Raw genomic sequence first — 14,762 nt, forward strand, 5'->3', positions numbered from 1 at the left:
CAGCAGATTTTCCTAAGCACAAGGCCCAGCCTGAGTTAAGCAATCAGAAAATAACATGAGTGTCACTCCTATTACTCCTGAGAGCTGCCACTTGGTTGTAGCATCTTTCCACTTGCTGTTCCCTGAGGTACCTGCATCACTTTATTACCCATCACCTGCACTTCGCTGAGGAGCAGCAGGCTCAAAAAGGTTAAGAAAAACATACTCAGGTTAGGGCCATGCTACCCACGGTCTGTCTGATAGGACTCAGCAAAGGGGCTGGATGAGCCCTGCACAGAGAATGGGGACTTATTTATTTCTAAGAGAGAGAGAGAGACAGAGAGAGAGACAGAGACAGACAGACAGACAGATAGACACACACACACGCTCACGCATGAGTCGGGGAGAGGCAGAGAGAGAAAGAGACAGAGAATCTGAAGAGGGCTCTGTGCTGACAGCAGAGAGCCCCATGCAGGGCTCGAACTCACAAACTGTGAGATCATGACCTGAGCTAATGTCAGACACTTACCCAACTGAGCCACCCAAGTGGCCCCTGGTGAAAGGTTTTGGAAGAGGGAGGAATGTAGGGCTCATGGCCTGTGTGGAGAGCTTTCAGAAGGGATACAGAGGAGTTGGAGCCTAAAGCAGAGAAAAAAAGCTTCTGCAGAGAACCAAGGGCTGTGTGAGGGCAGGAAGTGTAGATAAGAGTAGGAGCTTAGGGGTGGGTGGGGGACAGCACCCCACAGGCAACCTGGGGTTGGGTGAGAGAGCAAGGCTGAGGGCAAGCATACAGGGAAGAATTCAGCGGGCAGAGTGCAGCGGGGATGAAGTGGACAGGACAGGCAAGGACTCCTGCTCTGGGAAAGAGAGACATGGGACTGGCCACCCAGTGAGTGGAGTGTGATGAGGTGGGGTGCAGGGAAGGTACCGAACTCTTGAAGGTTCCCACGGGCAGTACCCCAGACTTCTGAGTCAGGGCCAGTCCTCTGCCGCTGTTCAAGAGGCTGTGACTTTTAGGAGATGCTCTTCCAGCACCTCTACTGCCACGTACCCGAACTAGGCCACTACTAAAAGTCACCATCTGCTCTGGAGTCTAAGTCTCTACAAGTCATTGTTAAAGGTATTCTGGTGGTGTGACAGGGAGACAGCAGACTTTTGTTGTTGAAGGCAGGAGGCCCGCTTTTAAGCCTTGGACTTTTATTATTTTTTTTAATTTTTAAAATTTTTAGAGAGACAGAGAGCATGAGTTGGGGAGAGGGGCAGAGAGGGAGGGGGGAGGAATGGAGGAGGAGGAGGAAGAGGGAGAGAGAGGGAGAGAGGGAGAGAGGGAGAGAGGGAGAGGGGGAGAGGGGGAGGGAGGGAGGGAGAGAGAGGGAGAGAGAGAGAGGGAGAGAGGGAGAGAGAGAGAGAGAGAGAGAGAGAATATCTCAAACAGGTTCCATGTGCAGAAGAGCTCCATGTGGGGCTTGATCCCACGACCCTGGGATCATGACCTGAGCTAACTGAGCTAACTGACCTGAACTAACTGAGCCACCCAGGCACCCCTCCAACCTCTCAATTCTAACCTCGAGATGAAACACTTTTCATGGAGTTGTGGTCAATGGAAGCCAAGTGCTAGACCAGCCAATACAGCCCGTGTCTATCAGTGGGTACAAGCTGCCTCCTGCTTCCAAATTCAACCTGGACAAGAGGCCTCAAGCAAGCGGGAAGAACATTTTGCCTGCCCTTCTCAGATCTCTCTCCAGGAAACTGAAGGCAATAGTCAAGCATGCCTTTACAAAAAAAGGGCAGAACGAGTCCTGGTGAGGGAGGAAGAAGAGCGAGCAAGCAGGTATGTGATCACAGAAATGGCAGGATACACGACTGTGCAGTCCCAACTGCTTCTTATTTTCAGCAGGCCAGAGCTTTAGGCTTTGACATGAAGGACAAGATTGCCCCACCTCCTGGATCACCAGTGGGCATCCCTGTCAGTAGCCACCCAGTACCATCCTCAACAAGGAAAGTACAGATGGAACTAACCAGACTGGAAAACTAAACAGTGTGATCTTACTTCCACTTCACCCCAACTGAGACGAGTGTTCTTGGGCAAGTCACTGAGGATGCCCAGAGCCTCGGTCTGCAGATTATATAGAGTGAAGCTAGATATCTGCCCCCTCTCACCGTATGACTTTCTGTATCATCAAGGAAATGGCTTGTTATAGTGCCTTATTATGTCACTGGCTTTTCCAACATGTTATGAGAGCAAATATTTTCATTTTATAGACCGGAAACAGAATTTGTAAGAGGTATCAGATCCAAGTCTTCTGACTCTAAATCAAATTCTCTATCATACTATTCTTTGCTCAAATGAAACAGTTCATGTGAAAGGACTTAACAGAACAGTCAGCATTAGAAAATAAAAATCAGGTGTGCCTGGGCGGCTCAGTAGGTTGAGTGTCCTACTCTTGATCTCAGTTTAGGTCTTGATCTCAGAGTCGTGAGTTCAAGCCCAGTGTTGGGCTCTGTGCTGGGTGTGAAGCCTACTTAAAAGAACAAAACCAAAAACACACAAAACAATTAAGGTGTATACTTTAGTTCCAGTCACCACGTTTTCTTCTTTGCTATTATAAGACCGCTCTGCTTCCTGCAGTAAGTTTTTCTTTTTTTTTAAACTTTATTTATTTTTGACACAAAGAGAGACAGAGCATGAACGGGGGAGGGTCAGAGAGAGGGAAACACAGAATCTGAAACAGGCTCCAGGCTCTGAGCTGTCAGCACAGAGCCCAATGCGGGGCTCGAACTCACGGACTGGGAGATCATGACCTGAGCCAAAGTCAGCTGCTTAACTGACTGAGCCACCCAGGTGCCCCCTGCAGTAAGTTTTTAATTTAACAAACACATTTTGGCCCCCTGCAGTGGGCTGGCTGGTGACCCCCAAACAGATATGGACATGTTCCAATACCTGGAACCTGTAAATGCAGCCATCTTTGCAAATGTGATTAAGTTAAAGGTCCTGAGATGAGAAGATCACCCTGGATTATCTTGATGGGCCCTAAATCCAATGACAAGTGTCCTTATAAGAGACACATGGCCACAAGCCAGGGAATGCCACCAGCCATCAGAAGCTGGAAGAGGCAAGGAAGAGACTATCCCCTAAGACCCCTGAAGAGAGCAAGCCTTCCTAGATTATGAACTTATAGCTCTTAGAATGGAGGCAACACATGTCTGTTGTTTTAAGTCACCAAGTTTGTGAAAGGGGAAGACATAAAGACTGAGTCACTCGCCAATGTCATAAAGTGTGTAAACAGGAGAGCCCAGATCTGACTTGGGTACTGTGGCTCCAGAGATGGCGTTTGTACTGCAGTGCACCCTGTGGATGAGGGTCTGAAGGAGGGAATCCATCCTTTGTCCAGCAGACTGTGTGATTTAGTAGCAGTGATGCTGCTACTAAACCGATGGGTCAGTTCTCTGACCCACACCCAGCTCCAGAGAGAAACAATTCTCCAACCAGCAGCTCGGTGTGGGAGTTCTAGCAGGGAAACAAGCTATTCAGGAAACAATCTGGGAAAGAGGAGAATCGACTGCAGATTGACACAGACCCATGAGGTGATGCCTACCCAACATGCACTGGGCTATGGCTGCAGGCTCTTGCCATCAGGGCCCAGTGGTGCCATTTCCGAAGCTAGGTGCTCAGTGGCAGTGGCCTGTTTACCTATTTCCCTATTTCTTTACGGCAACAAGCTGTGATAGGGCAGCTTTAGGGTTTTCCCAGGGCATAAACCCAATGGCTGCAAAAAAACTTCTTTTTCTTGATCTAAATCCTGAAGCCTTCTGAAAACCAAAGTTTTCCTACCTTCCTGTCATAGCAGGGCAAGAAAGCCACTGAGACACAGAGGTACAGGGTACAAGAGAACAATAGCTCCTTGAGAGAGGTGGCAGCAGACAGGAAGGATCAGAGGAAAAATAGTTGACTTCTACTTAGGCAGACAAACACTTCTCAGGAAAGGAAGGGGCATGAAGAGCAGTCAATATCCATCCAGAGGTTACTGCTGTCACACTATACAACTCACGGTGTGGGTGCATCTAGGGCAATGCATTTAGGGAACAGATAGCGGGAGACAAGGATGTCATTCTCAGTCAGGGTCTACAATTTGCCAGGCAATGACAGCTATCTCATTGAAATCTCTGGGCTGTCAGGCAGACTGGAAGACAGAAAGAGCCCAGTTTCAAGATAAGGAAATGAAGTCTCAGAGAGACTATGTAATTTGGCCCCAAATCCCAAGAACAGAGACAGAGAAGATTCAAACTCAGGTCTGTCTGCTCCCAAGGCTCGTTCTCTTTTCCTTAACACCTATACTACCTTACCTTGATGGAGGAGCTCTCTTCTTGGAAAAGATGTTTTCTAACATAAAATTTGAAATGGGGCAGAATTTAAGAGGACTGGTAAGAGAACAGAATCAATTTCTCGAAATACAAACTCTGTCCTCTTGAAATCTAAACATTCCTGTGTTCTTTCTGGTGTCTGACAAAGCTCTTATCACTTTTACAAGGATGACAATGTCTGAAAGTACTTTCATGACCTTTTACTAAACAGGAAGAGATCTGGCCCACATGAACATGAAATGCACAGGAGTAGACCTTATGAAGCAAAAAAGGGTGCACTTGTATGTGTCTTCCAGGAAAAAAAAAAAAAAATTCAGGTATCTCCTTCCCTGGTAGAGAGGGAGGTGAGAGAGACAGACGACATGAGGCTTTGAGACAGCAGCATCAAAGCAAAAACTGGTGGGAGTTTGACCTACATACAAGCTCTAAAACACACACACACACACACACACACACACACACACACACACACACACACACACACCAAAAACAGCAGGCATCCAAAGCCTGAAAAATGGAAAGGTTTGCTAAAATTAGGTTTAGCCTAGTGGAAAAATCCCTCACACTCTCTCAGGTTTATTAGCTCTTTTACTAAAGCATGATACCCAACATGCCTGGTGGAATATTTAAGGATTTTTATTTTTGGGGATGGGAGAGGCAGGTGGCAGAAGAACATGAAACTAGGAAAGGAAACTCGTGAATTTCCAATCTTGAACACATTTCATTGCTCCGTTTCTAACTGTCCACAACACATCCACTGGCTGAGTGCCCCGGAGAACGGAAATAACACAATCGGGGCCAAGTGAGGGGAAGCCCAGGCTCCTAGGGGACTCCTCCTTCTGCAGAGCTTCCGGGGGGGGGGGGCGCGCCTGCAACAGACATTCTTTGTTGAAGACTGGGTCCTCTGTTCTCTTTGTAAGGGGAACCTGCTACTCCGGAAAGTGGCTCAGGATCCTTGTTATCCACGTGACGCAAGCAGGACTGAAGGCCCAGCAGATACTAAAAACTTGGCCAATGTGATGAGCCATTCCTTTTTCCTTTTTGGTGTGGGGCTGGGAGTTCAGGGGGTGGGCTGGGAAGGGATGACTGGTTGGAATCCTTTCCTAAGCACCGTTTCTCACGGGTAGGGTTGTGTACGTGAGTCTAACCTGGGGGTTTAAAAGTCAAGTGACTAATGCCTTGGTGGAAATTTCCTTAAACAACCAACATTTTACTAATTCTAGTTTTATCATTAAAACATCATCTATACCATGTCTGAGTTCTCATCAATTCAGACCAATTCCTATTCTGGTTTTTTAAGGCATTTCTAAAAATTCTTCTACTATTAATCATGAGGAAACCATAAAGGTATTTAAGCCAGTGTGTCCTTTTCCTTTTCACACACAGAGGCTTCCTCAATGCAGGCAGCTCATTCTAGATCCATGACAATTCCAGAGTGCTTCATTTACTATAAATGCCCAGGGGAAAGGAGGGCAGAGCTTACACCACACCTATGTACTAGATTTTTGTCATTTCCTTTTGACTCAACTCACTGACACGTCATGCTCCTTTAAGAATGGGCCGAGGCCTGGGGCACCTGGGTGGCTCAGCTGGTTAAGCATCCAACTTCAGCTCATGATCTCAAGGTCCATGGGTCTGAGCTCTGCATTGTGCCTGATGCTGACAGCTCAGAGCCTGGAGCCTGCTTGGATTCTGTGTCTCCCTCTCTCTCTCTGTGCCTCCCCTGCTCTGTCTGTCTCTCTCTCAAAAATTAAGAAACGTTAAAAAAAAAAAAAAGAATAGGCTGAAGTCCTTGGGAGTACTGACCACTTTACATTAAAAGAGACCTTCACTTGGGGCGCCTGGGTGGCTCAGTCGCTTGAGCATCCAACTTCAGCTCAGGTCATGATCTCACAGCTCGTGGGTTCGAGCCCCACATCGGGCTCTGTGCTGACAGCTTGGAGCCTGGAGCCTGCTTTGGATTCTGTGTCTTCCTCTCTCTCTGCCCCTAAACCACTCGCATTCTGTCTCTGTCTCTCTCAAAAATAAATAAACATTAAAAAAAAAAAAAATTTAAAAGAGACCTTCACAGGAACATGACAGGACAGTCCACTCACCACTGTTGTTCAACATAGTACTGGAAGTCCTAGCTTCGCAATCAGACAACAGAAAGTAATAAAAGCCATACAAATTGGCAAGGAAGAAGTCAAATTTTCACTCTTCACAAATGACATGATACTCTACTTGGAAAACCCGAAAGACTCCACCAAAAAACTATTAGAACTGGGGCGCATGGGTGGCTCAGTCGGTTGAGCGTCCGACTTCAGCTCAGGTCATGATCTCATAGTCCGTGAGTTTGAGCCCCACGTCGGGCTCTGTGCTGACAGCTCAGCGCCTGGAGCCTGCTTTGGATTCTGTGTCTCCCTCTCTCTCTCTCTGCCCCTAACCCACTTGCATTCTGTCTCTCTCAAAATTAAATAAACATTAAAAAACTACTAGAACTTATACATGAATTCAGTAAAATCTCAGGATATAAAATCAACATACAGAAATTGGTTGCATTTCTATACACGAATAATGAAGCAGCAGCAGGAGAAATCAAGGAATTGATGCCATTTATGACTGCACCAAAAACCGTAAGATACATAGGAATAAACCTTACCAAAGAGATAAAAGATCTGTACGCTGCAAACTATAGAACGAAACTGAAGAAATGAAAGAAATTGAAGAAGGGGCACCTGCATGGATGGCTCTGTCAGTTGAGCGTGCAACTCTTTATTTTGGCTCAGGTCATGATCTTACAGTTCGTGGGTTTGAGCCCCATATCGGCTCTGTGCTATCCGCACAGAGTCTGCTTGGGATTCTCATCTCTTCTCTCTGCTCCTCCCCTGCTCGTGCTCTCCCTCTTAAAGTAAATAAATAAATTTTTTTAAAAAGTTAAAGAAGCCACAAAGAAATAGAAAGACATTTCATGTTCATGGATCAGAAGAACAAACATTGTTAAAATGCCTCTACTACCCAAAGCAATCTACACCTTCAGTGCAATCCCTATCAAAGTAACACCAGCATTCTTCACAGAGCTAGAACAAAAAATTATAACATTTGTATGGAATTAGAAAAGACCCTGAATAGCTCAAGTAATGTTGAAAAAGAAAACCAAAGCTGGAGGCATCATAATTCCAGACTTAAAGCTGTATTACAAAGCCATAATCATCACAAAGTCAGTATGGTACTGGCACACAGACAAACAGATGAACAGAAAAGAGTACAGAACTCAGAAATGGACCACAGCTATATGGCCAACTAATCTTTGACAACGCAGGAAAGAATATCCAATGAAAAAAGATGGTCTCTTCAGCAAATGATGCTGGGGAAACTGGATACCAACATGCAGAAAAATGAAATTGGCCCACTCTCTTAGACCATACCAAAAAAAAAAAAAAAAAAAAAAAAAGGATGAAAGACCTAAATGTGAGACAGGAAACCATCAAAATTGTAACCTCTTTGACTTTAGCCACAGCAATTTCTTACTAGACATGTCTGTGGAGGCAAGGGAAACAAAAGCAAAAATGAACTACTGGGACCTCATCAAGATAAAAAACTTCTGCACAGTGAAGGAAACAATCAACAAGACTAAAAGGCAACTGATGGAATGGGAGAAGATATTTGCAAATGACATATTAGATAAAGGGTTAATATCCAAAAATCTATAAAGAACTTATCAAACTCAACAACCAAAAAACAAATAATCCAGTGAAGAAATGGGCAGAAGACGTGAATAGACACTTTTCCAAAGAAGACATCCAGATGGAAAACAGATACATGAAAAGATGCTCAACCATCAGGGAAATACAAATCAAAACCATGATGAGATAGCACCACACATCTGTCATAATAGCTAAAAGTAACAACTCAGGAAACAACAGATGTTGGTGAGGATGCAGAAAGAGGAGAACCCTCTTGCACCGTTGGTGGGAGTGCAAACTAGTGGCAATGTAATCTGGAAAACAGTATGGAGGTTCCTCAAAAAATTAAAAAATAATAGAACTTCCCTATGACCCAGCAATTGCTCTACTAGGTATTTATCCAAAGTATAAAAAAATGCTGATTTGAAGGGGTACATGCACCCCAATGTTTATGGCAGTGCTATCAACAATAGCCAAATTATGGAAGGAGCCTAAATGTCCATCGACTGATGAATGGACAGGCACACACACACACACACACACACACACACACACACACACACACACGGAATATTACTCGGCAATCAAAAAGAATGAAATCTCGCCATTTGCAACAATGTGGATGGAACTAGAGTGTATTATGCTAGGCGAAAGAGGTCAAAGACAAATATCATGATTTCACTCGTATATGGAATTTAAGAAACAAAACAGATGAACATAGGGGAAGGGAAGGAAAAATAAGATAAAAATGGAGAGAGAGGCAAACCTTAAGAGACTCTTACATACAGAGGAGAAACTGAGGGTTGCTGGAGGGAAGTGGGTGAGAGGACGGGCTAGATGGGTGATGGGCATCAGGGAGAGCACCTGTTGGGATGAGCATTGGGTGTTACATGTAAGTGATGAACCACTGGGTTCTACTCCTGAAGTGAATATTACACTGTATGTTAACTAACTTGAATTTAAATAAATAAGTTAAAAAAAAAAAAATAAAGGAGAGCCACACAGTCAGAGGTGCCCTCTTGGCTCAGGTAAGCAGCACAATCAAGAACACCTCAGGAAGCAGCAGTCACTACCCAGGCCACTCTCCTGGTTCCCCATGTGCTGTCACTATACCCTGGTCAAAGGATACTATGTACCTGCTCAAAAACTTATTGCTATCATGACTGTTCAACTTGTGCCATCTGGGATGGTAGTTTCACAGGGAGTACTAGTAAGGCTTTAATTTAGAAATCTCTTCATGAAATCACAGTTTTCCAATTTAAATGAAAAGACGAAATGCAGTGGTGTGTATTTTATCAGATTAGCAAAACCTAAAGGATGTACAAAGATGGCTGGGGCCACCTCCAGCTTCCATTTGCCCACTGTACACCAGAAACACACTACTACAGATACTTCCTTTGCCTTTTTGTTTGGTAGGGAACAGACCAACTTGGGACCCTCTGTCAGAGACAGGAACAAAACACACACACAGCTGGAGCTCCTAAGTTATTTCCAAATAATAAGATCCAAGGAAGAGCAAGGACAGCATGAAGACAGTACTTTCTTTCTATACACAATTCTAAGGATCTGAATGAATTAAGGGGTAGTAGAGGAGGAAAACTGCAGAGGTTCAAACTAAATGCAATATATGCAGGTATGGGTTTCTACCAGCCACTTTGGGGACCAGGCCCATGCATCTGACAGCCTGGCAGATTCATGAGACTGAGCCACTATTTTTACGGGCTCTACCACTGACAGACAGTTTTGTGGAGAAAAGTTTACGTGGGATTTATCTCCATAATTATACCAACTCTAAGTCAGAAGGTTGGACAAATTAACCACCCAGTGATAAATCTGTCTTGACCTTTTCACCACTTCTCCAACCTTGCTGGTTTTTCAGAGGCTGATTTCCCCTTCCTTCAGACTATAAATTCTGGCCAAACACTAAAAGCTAGCCAACTGACCTGGATAATTATCCTCAGCTCCTAAAATAAATGCTGTGGTGTGTAAACTTTTCTAGAACTTGGGAAACAATAGTTGGAAGGACCAAGCTCAGAGTTAACTGACACCTGTAGCAAATCAGACTGAAGCTGAACTTCACCTAAAACACTACCCACTTCCTTACCTGCCCTGCTTTGAAGGCCCCTTTAGTGGATTGCTAGTCTATGGTGTACCAGACTCACCTGTTACAACCAGCTTTTTCTGAACTGGTGACATGAAGGCAACTTTTAACTACTGGGTTCAATTTATTGTTCTTAATTTTACTCTTGAACACACTTGATTTCATTTTACATTTGAACTCCAGAACACTCCCACAACACAATTACGTTGAGCTGTTACAACTCTCTCACACACTGCTAGCATGTAAACTGACAGAACCGTTTTGGAACACTACTGGCAGCATCTACTAATATGAACATACACATATCCTATGACCCATTCTAGGTACTTTGGGGCACACACAACAGAAATGTATACCTATGTTTATCATATGTTCAGAGCAACACTTACCATCTGTAAGAACGAACACCAGACAGAAGCAAAACTCACTGTGTGATTCCCTCTAGATAATACTCACAACCAGCCCAACTAGTCTGTGCTGGTAGGAATCAGGACAGTTGTTGGTCCTGGAGGAAAGAAGACTGAGAGGAGTATCATGGGGGCTTCCGGGTATTGGTCACACAGGCATATTCTCTTTGTTAAAACTCACTAAATACTCATGATTTGTACCTTTTTCTTCATAGGTACATTCTATTTCAATAAAAAATTGTAAGAAAAAAAGATGATCTCATGACAGATTTTTAAAAAACCAGTCTCCACATACATGCAATGATCCTTTTCTTTAAAATTCACTGAAGAAAAGCTTATTTCTGTGAGAAAGTAAAAAGAGAAAACGCCCTATTCCTATTCTAAAGGCTATTTTTATGAACTCTAGTTCCTTTGGCACGGTCTCCCTAAGAGAAATAGCTGTATCTGAATCTGCTGTAAGCCCCCTCTTAGTGCTGTCACGGGGCAGCATCGTGGGGTCACTCTGGAATCAGATGGAGCCCAGCACAAATCCCGGCTCCACCATGCAAGGTCACGTGGTCCTCACCATGCACGCATAGTTCCTGAACTGTGAAGTGAGCGAAAACAATACAGGTGACAGGCCTTGCATGCAAACATTTGTCCTCACCAGGGCGTGAATTTAGGGAAGAAGGCAGCATCTCTCTTCCCATCTTTTATGAGCTAGACGCAGATGTTAGAGCTCTTTAGGAGTCCTCGGTGAACAGTTACTGCGGATGATGCCACTTAACACCAGCCAGAATCGAGACCAAGTAGCAACAGTGAACTTTTAACCCAGTAGCTTTAGGAACAAAATTTTAAAAATAACTACTGTTTCTAAAAAATCACTTTGTGGTCTTCATTCTGTTAAGCATTTGTATCTTCTGAAAGTTTAACTTTGAAGAAAATTAGATCTCATACAGAGAATTTAAGATATGCTCAAGCAGACAGAAAGACTGAGGGAGAAGGATCCTATGTTGTGAGCAGGGCAGACCCCAAAGACTACATCCACAAATATCATGTAGATCAAGTGGCAAGTCTGATGGTGGGTTATAAATTCCACAGGGGCCATTTAAGAGTCGTGTGTGCGAAATGAAGGCCTCTCAACTGAAGTCAACCCAGCCCCAGCCTGGGGTAAAGCCAATAAAAACTAATACCTAAAACATGTTTTGGGTTGTGAATTAAAAGATCCATGTTGATAATACAAGTTGCCAGATCATAGTTTTTTTCAGTCATGGCTTCCTCAGGCGAACATGCCTGGTTATTTCCGTGAGCAGATTTAGAAAATTTGTCATCTATTAGTCATGTTGGGACCTTCTTTGGCTTCCAAGGGTCACTTTCCGTTACCTTAGTTCATTTCTACATGCCTTGGCCAAAGAATTTGCATCCCACCCCAAGAAGCACAAGCCTGGGCTCTGCTAGACACCTGGCACGCTGCTGTAGGGTAATTACGAAAACCCTCCAGGACGACTGTTACTTGAGCAAAGTGACATACGGCACACACCCATATGCACTACTCTCCGCAGAGGGAAGAAATGTTGGGGGAGGGGGGAGCACGAAGAAAAGCTGAAATGAAAGGTACGTTTTAGGTTTTCAAGATGTGGGTAGGTAGTTTTGGGTAGGTAAGTTTAAAAGGACTGTGAGATCAACTTTCAAGGTGGTCAAAAGGTGGCAAGTAGTTGCCAACTTGAAAGGGCTCCTGTCAGCTAAAGACAGAACAATCTGAGCATCAACAAGAATAATGTCCATAATAGATTAAAACACATAAAATACACAAAAATATGTAAATTCACAATACTAAAAACATATACACACAACAGGGGGGGGAAACCCCTTATTGTCACCTTTGGTGCAGGCGGCAGTGGTTAGTAACTCATTATCCATGTAACCGATAAAGAGAAAGGATGAAGCATTTACTCAGTCTTTCCTGTAAGGACTCATTTTCAGGATAACTAAATGACTGACCAAAAAAAAATTTTTTTTTTTTTTTTTTTTAAATTTTTTTTTTTCAACGTTTATTTATTTTTGGGACAGAGAGAGACAGAGCATGAACGGGGGAGGGGCAGAGAGAGAGGGAGACACAGAATCGGAAACAGGCTCCAGGCTCCGAGCCATCAGCCCAGAGCCTGACGCGGGGCTCGAACTCACGGACCGCGAGATCGTGACCTGGCTGAAGTCGGACGCTTAACCGACTGCGCCACCCAGGCGCCCCAAAAAAAAATTTTTTTTAAGTTAAAGAATCACTGCTAATAAATGAAGAAGACATAGAAATAAATGCAGAAGGAATAATCAACTTAGACATCTCACCATTTTGCAACACCTGATGGTTTAAACAGCGGATCTACAAAGCAATTCTCAAAGGCAGGTAAAATCTTTGGTGAAGTCTGATGGGGAATGCATCGACCAGCCTAACAACACCAGAACTACTAACCAACCCTACTGTCACCAAGAGAGACAACCGAAATTACAGTAAAACTGCCAGCTCCCAAAAAGTGAACCTGAACCTGGTAAAACATTCAGAGCAAGCCTCTGGATTATGGGAGAGGTGTTGAGAGAGATGAAGTGGGGAGAAGAACATACAAAATGGCACTACGCACCTAAAGGGGACATGCAGGCACGGCCAAAACCCTAGTTTCTTCAATACTTGAATGACATTTGAAAAAAAAAGGAGGGGAGGTGAACTGTTACCACATTAAAACAGTTTTAAGAGAACAAATACAATGTGTGGACCTTATTTGAACCCTGATTCCAACAAATGAAGCATCCAAAGACATTCAGCTAATGCTACTAAGAGTTATGGTTACTTTCACCGGGTGTCATGATAGTTATGTTAAAGAGTAAGATTTCCATTGGTTAGAGATACATTCTGAAGTCTATTTCTTGCCCCAAAGTGAGGAGAAACAGATAAAATATTGATAACTGAGGCTGTACAACAGGTATACAGGGAGGATTATTATACTATTCTCTCTACTTTTGTCTATGATAGAAGATTCCTATAACAAAAAGTTTAAAATGGCACAAAAGGTGATGGGTATTGAAGCTGGGTCATAAGAATTCATGGCACTATGCTTTTTTGTGTGTGTCTATCTTTAGTTAGACTTGTAAGTTTAACCTGTAAGTTAAAAAAAAAAAAATGTAGATAATCCAAGGATGAATTTTTAAGGAACTATGGGATCTGTCCGCCACTAAGAGACTGACCAAGGAAAGGCATCACATCAGGAACAGAACATGGCAGGCATTATGTGGTGGTGGCTATACAACCAGATTTCATTTGCCTACCATGACCTGGATGACAATGAACATGACAGTCACAGTTCGTGTCTCGAAAGGTTAGCTCCTTTCATGCTATGCCACAGGGATGACCCAGTCTTGTCTGTGAGCAGAGTGTGCCTCTCACCTGGCTGGGGTGGATGAGGTGGTGGCATCTGGTGGTGCATGAGAGGGTAGGGAGGAGGCTGCTGATGAGGCATCATGCCGGGGTGCCCCGCTGCTCCGAGTGGTGCCAGGCCAGGTCCTCCTGAGTGCTGGTGTGCCTGCTGAGGGTTCTGCCCATGCTGCTGCTGTTCCATTTGCTGTCGGGCTCGCAATTCAGCGTATTTCAGCTGTTCCATGTGGAAGTTCTGGCGTTCAGTAAGCAACTGCTGCCTCTGTTGTTCTAACTGTTAAGAAAAAGAAAGGAAAGAGAAATGACACCATGAGAGGTTCTCAGGAGTGGATGACACATAGGACACCTACCTGATGCCTGAACTCCCTATACCGCATCACAGTACATAGCCACCTCACCTCCTGCACGATCTACAGTGAGAAAAGGCATTATTTCTTGAGTAGCAGATTTCCACTTGGACACTTGTTAACAAGATCAAGGTCTTTGTGTTATGTACAAGGTCTGCCTTTCTTTACAACCTTCACCCAGTGAGGTTAACTGTTCTCTGGGCCCACCCAGTATACATGTAATCCTCTGGCAGGCCTTCAGATATGTAAAAATAGTTTCCATGACTGCTTTAATATTCTCCAGGTAAAACAAGCCTCTCCTGTCCTTTTAATAGTCCCCTCAACTGCTAAAATTTCAAGTCCACACAACCTTCCCAGGTGCTCTCTTCTGGACATGATCTTTTGGTTACTATTTTTTTTTTTTTTTAACGTTTTATTTATTTTTGAGAAAAAGAGAGACAGAGCATGAGTAGGGGAAGAGGCAGAGATAGAGGGAGACACAAAACCCGAAGCAGGCTTCAG

General features: G+C 44.1%; 1 protein-coding gene across 5 annotated transcripts in view; it reads right to left on the reverse strand.

The window, feature by feature from the left end:
* The window catches only part of SMARCC1 (SWI/SNF related, matrix associated, actin dependent regulator of chromatin subfamily c member 1), a 176,955-nt gene that overhangs the window by 7,814 nt on the left and 154,379 nt on the right, over nt 1–14,762 (reverse strand). For all 5 annotated transcript variants that reach the window (XM_030306471.1, XM_030306466.1, XM_030306465.1 and 2 more), the window contains one exon: nt 13,927–14,188. In XM_030306471.1, the coding sequence (XP_030162331.1) occupies nt 13,927–14,188 (262 nt within the window). The remainder of the gene's footprint in view (nt 1–13,926; nt 14,189–14,762) is intronic.

This window comes from Lynx canadensis, chromosome A2, assembly GCF_007474595.2.
Source record: "Lynx canadensis isolate LIC74 chromosome A2, mLynCan4.pri.v2, whole genome shotgun sequence".
Taxonomy (NCBI): Eukaryota; Metazoa; Chordata; class Mammalia; order Carnivora; family Felidae; genus Lynx; species Lynx canadensis.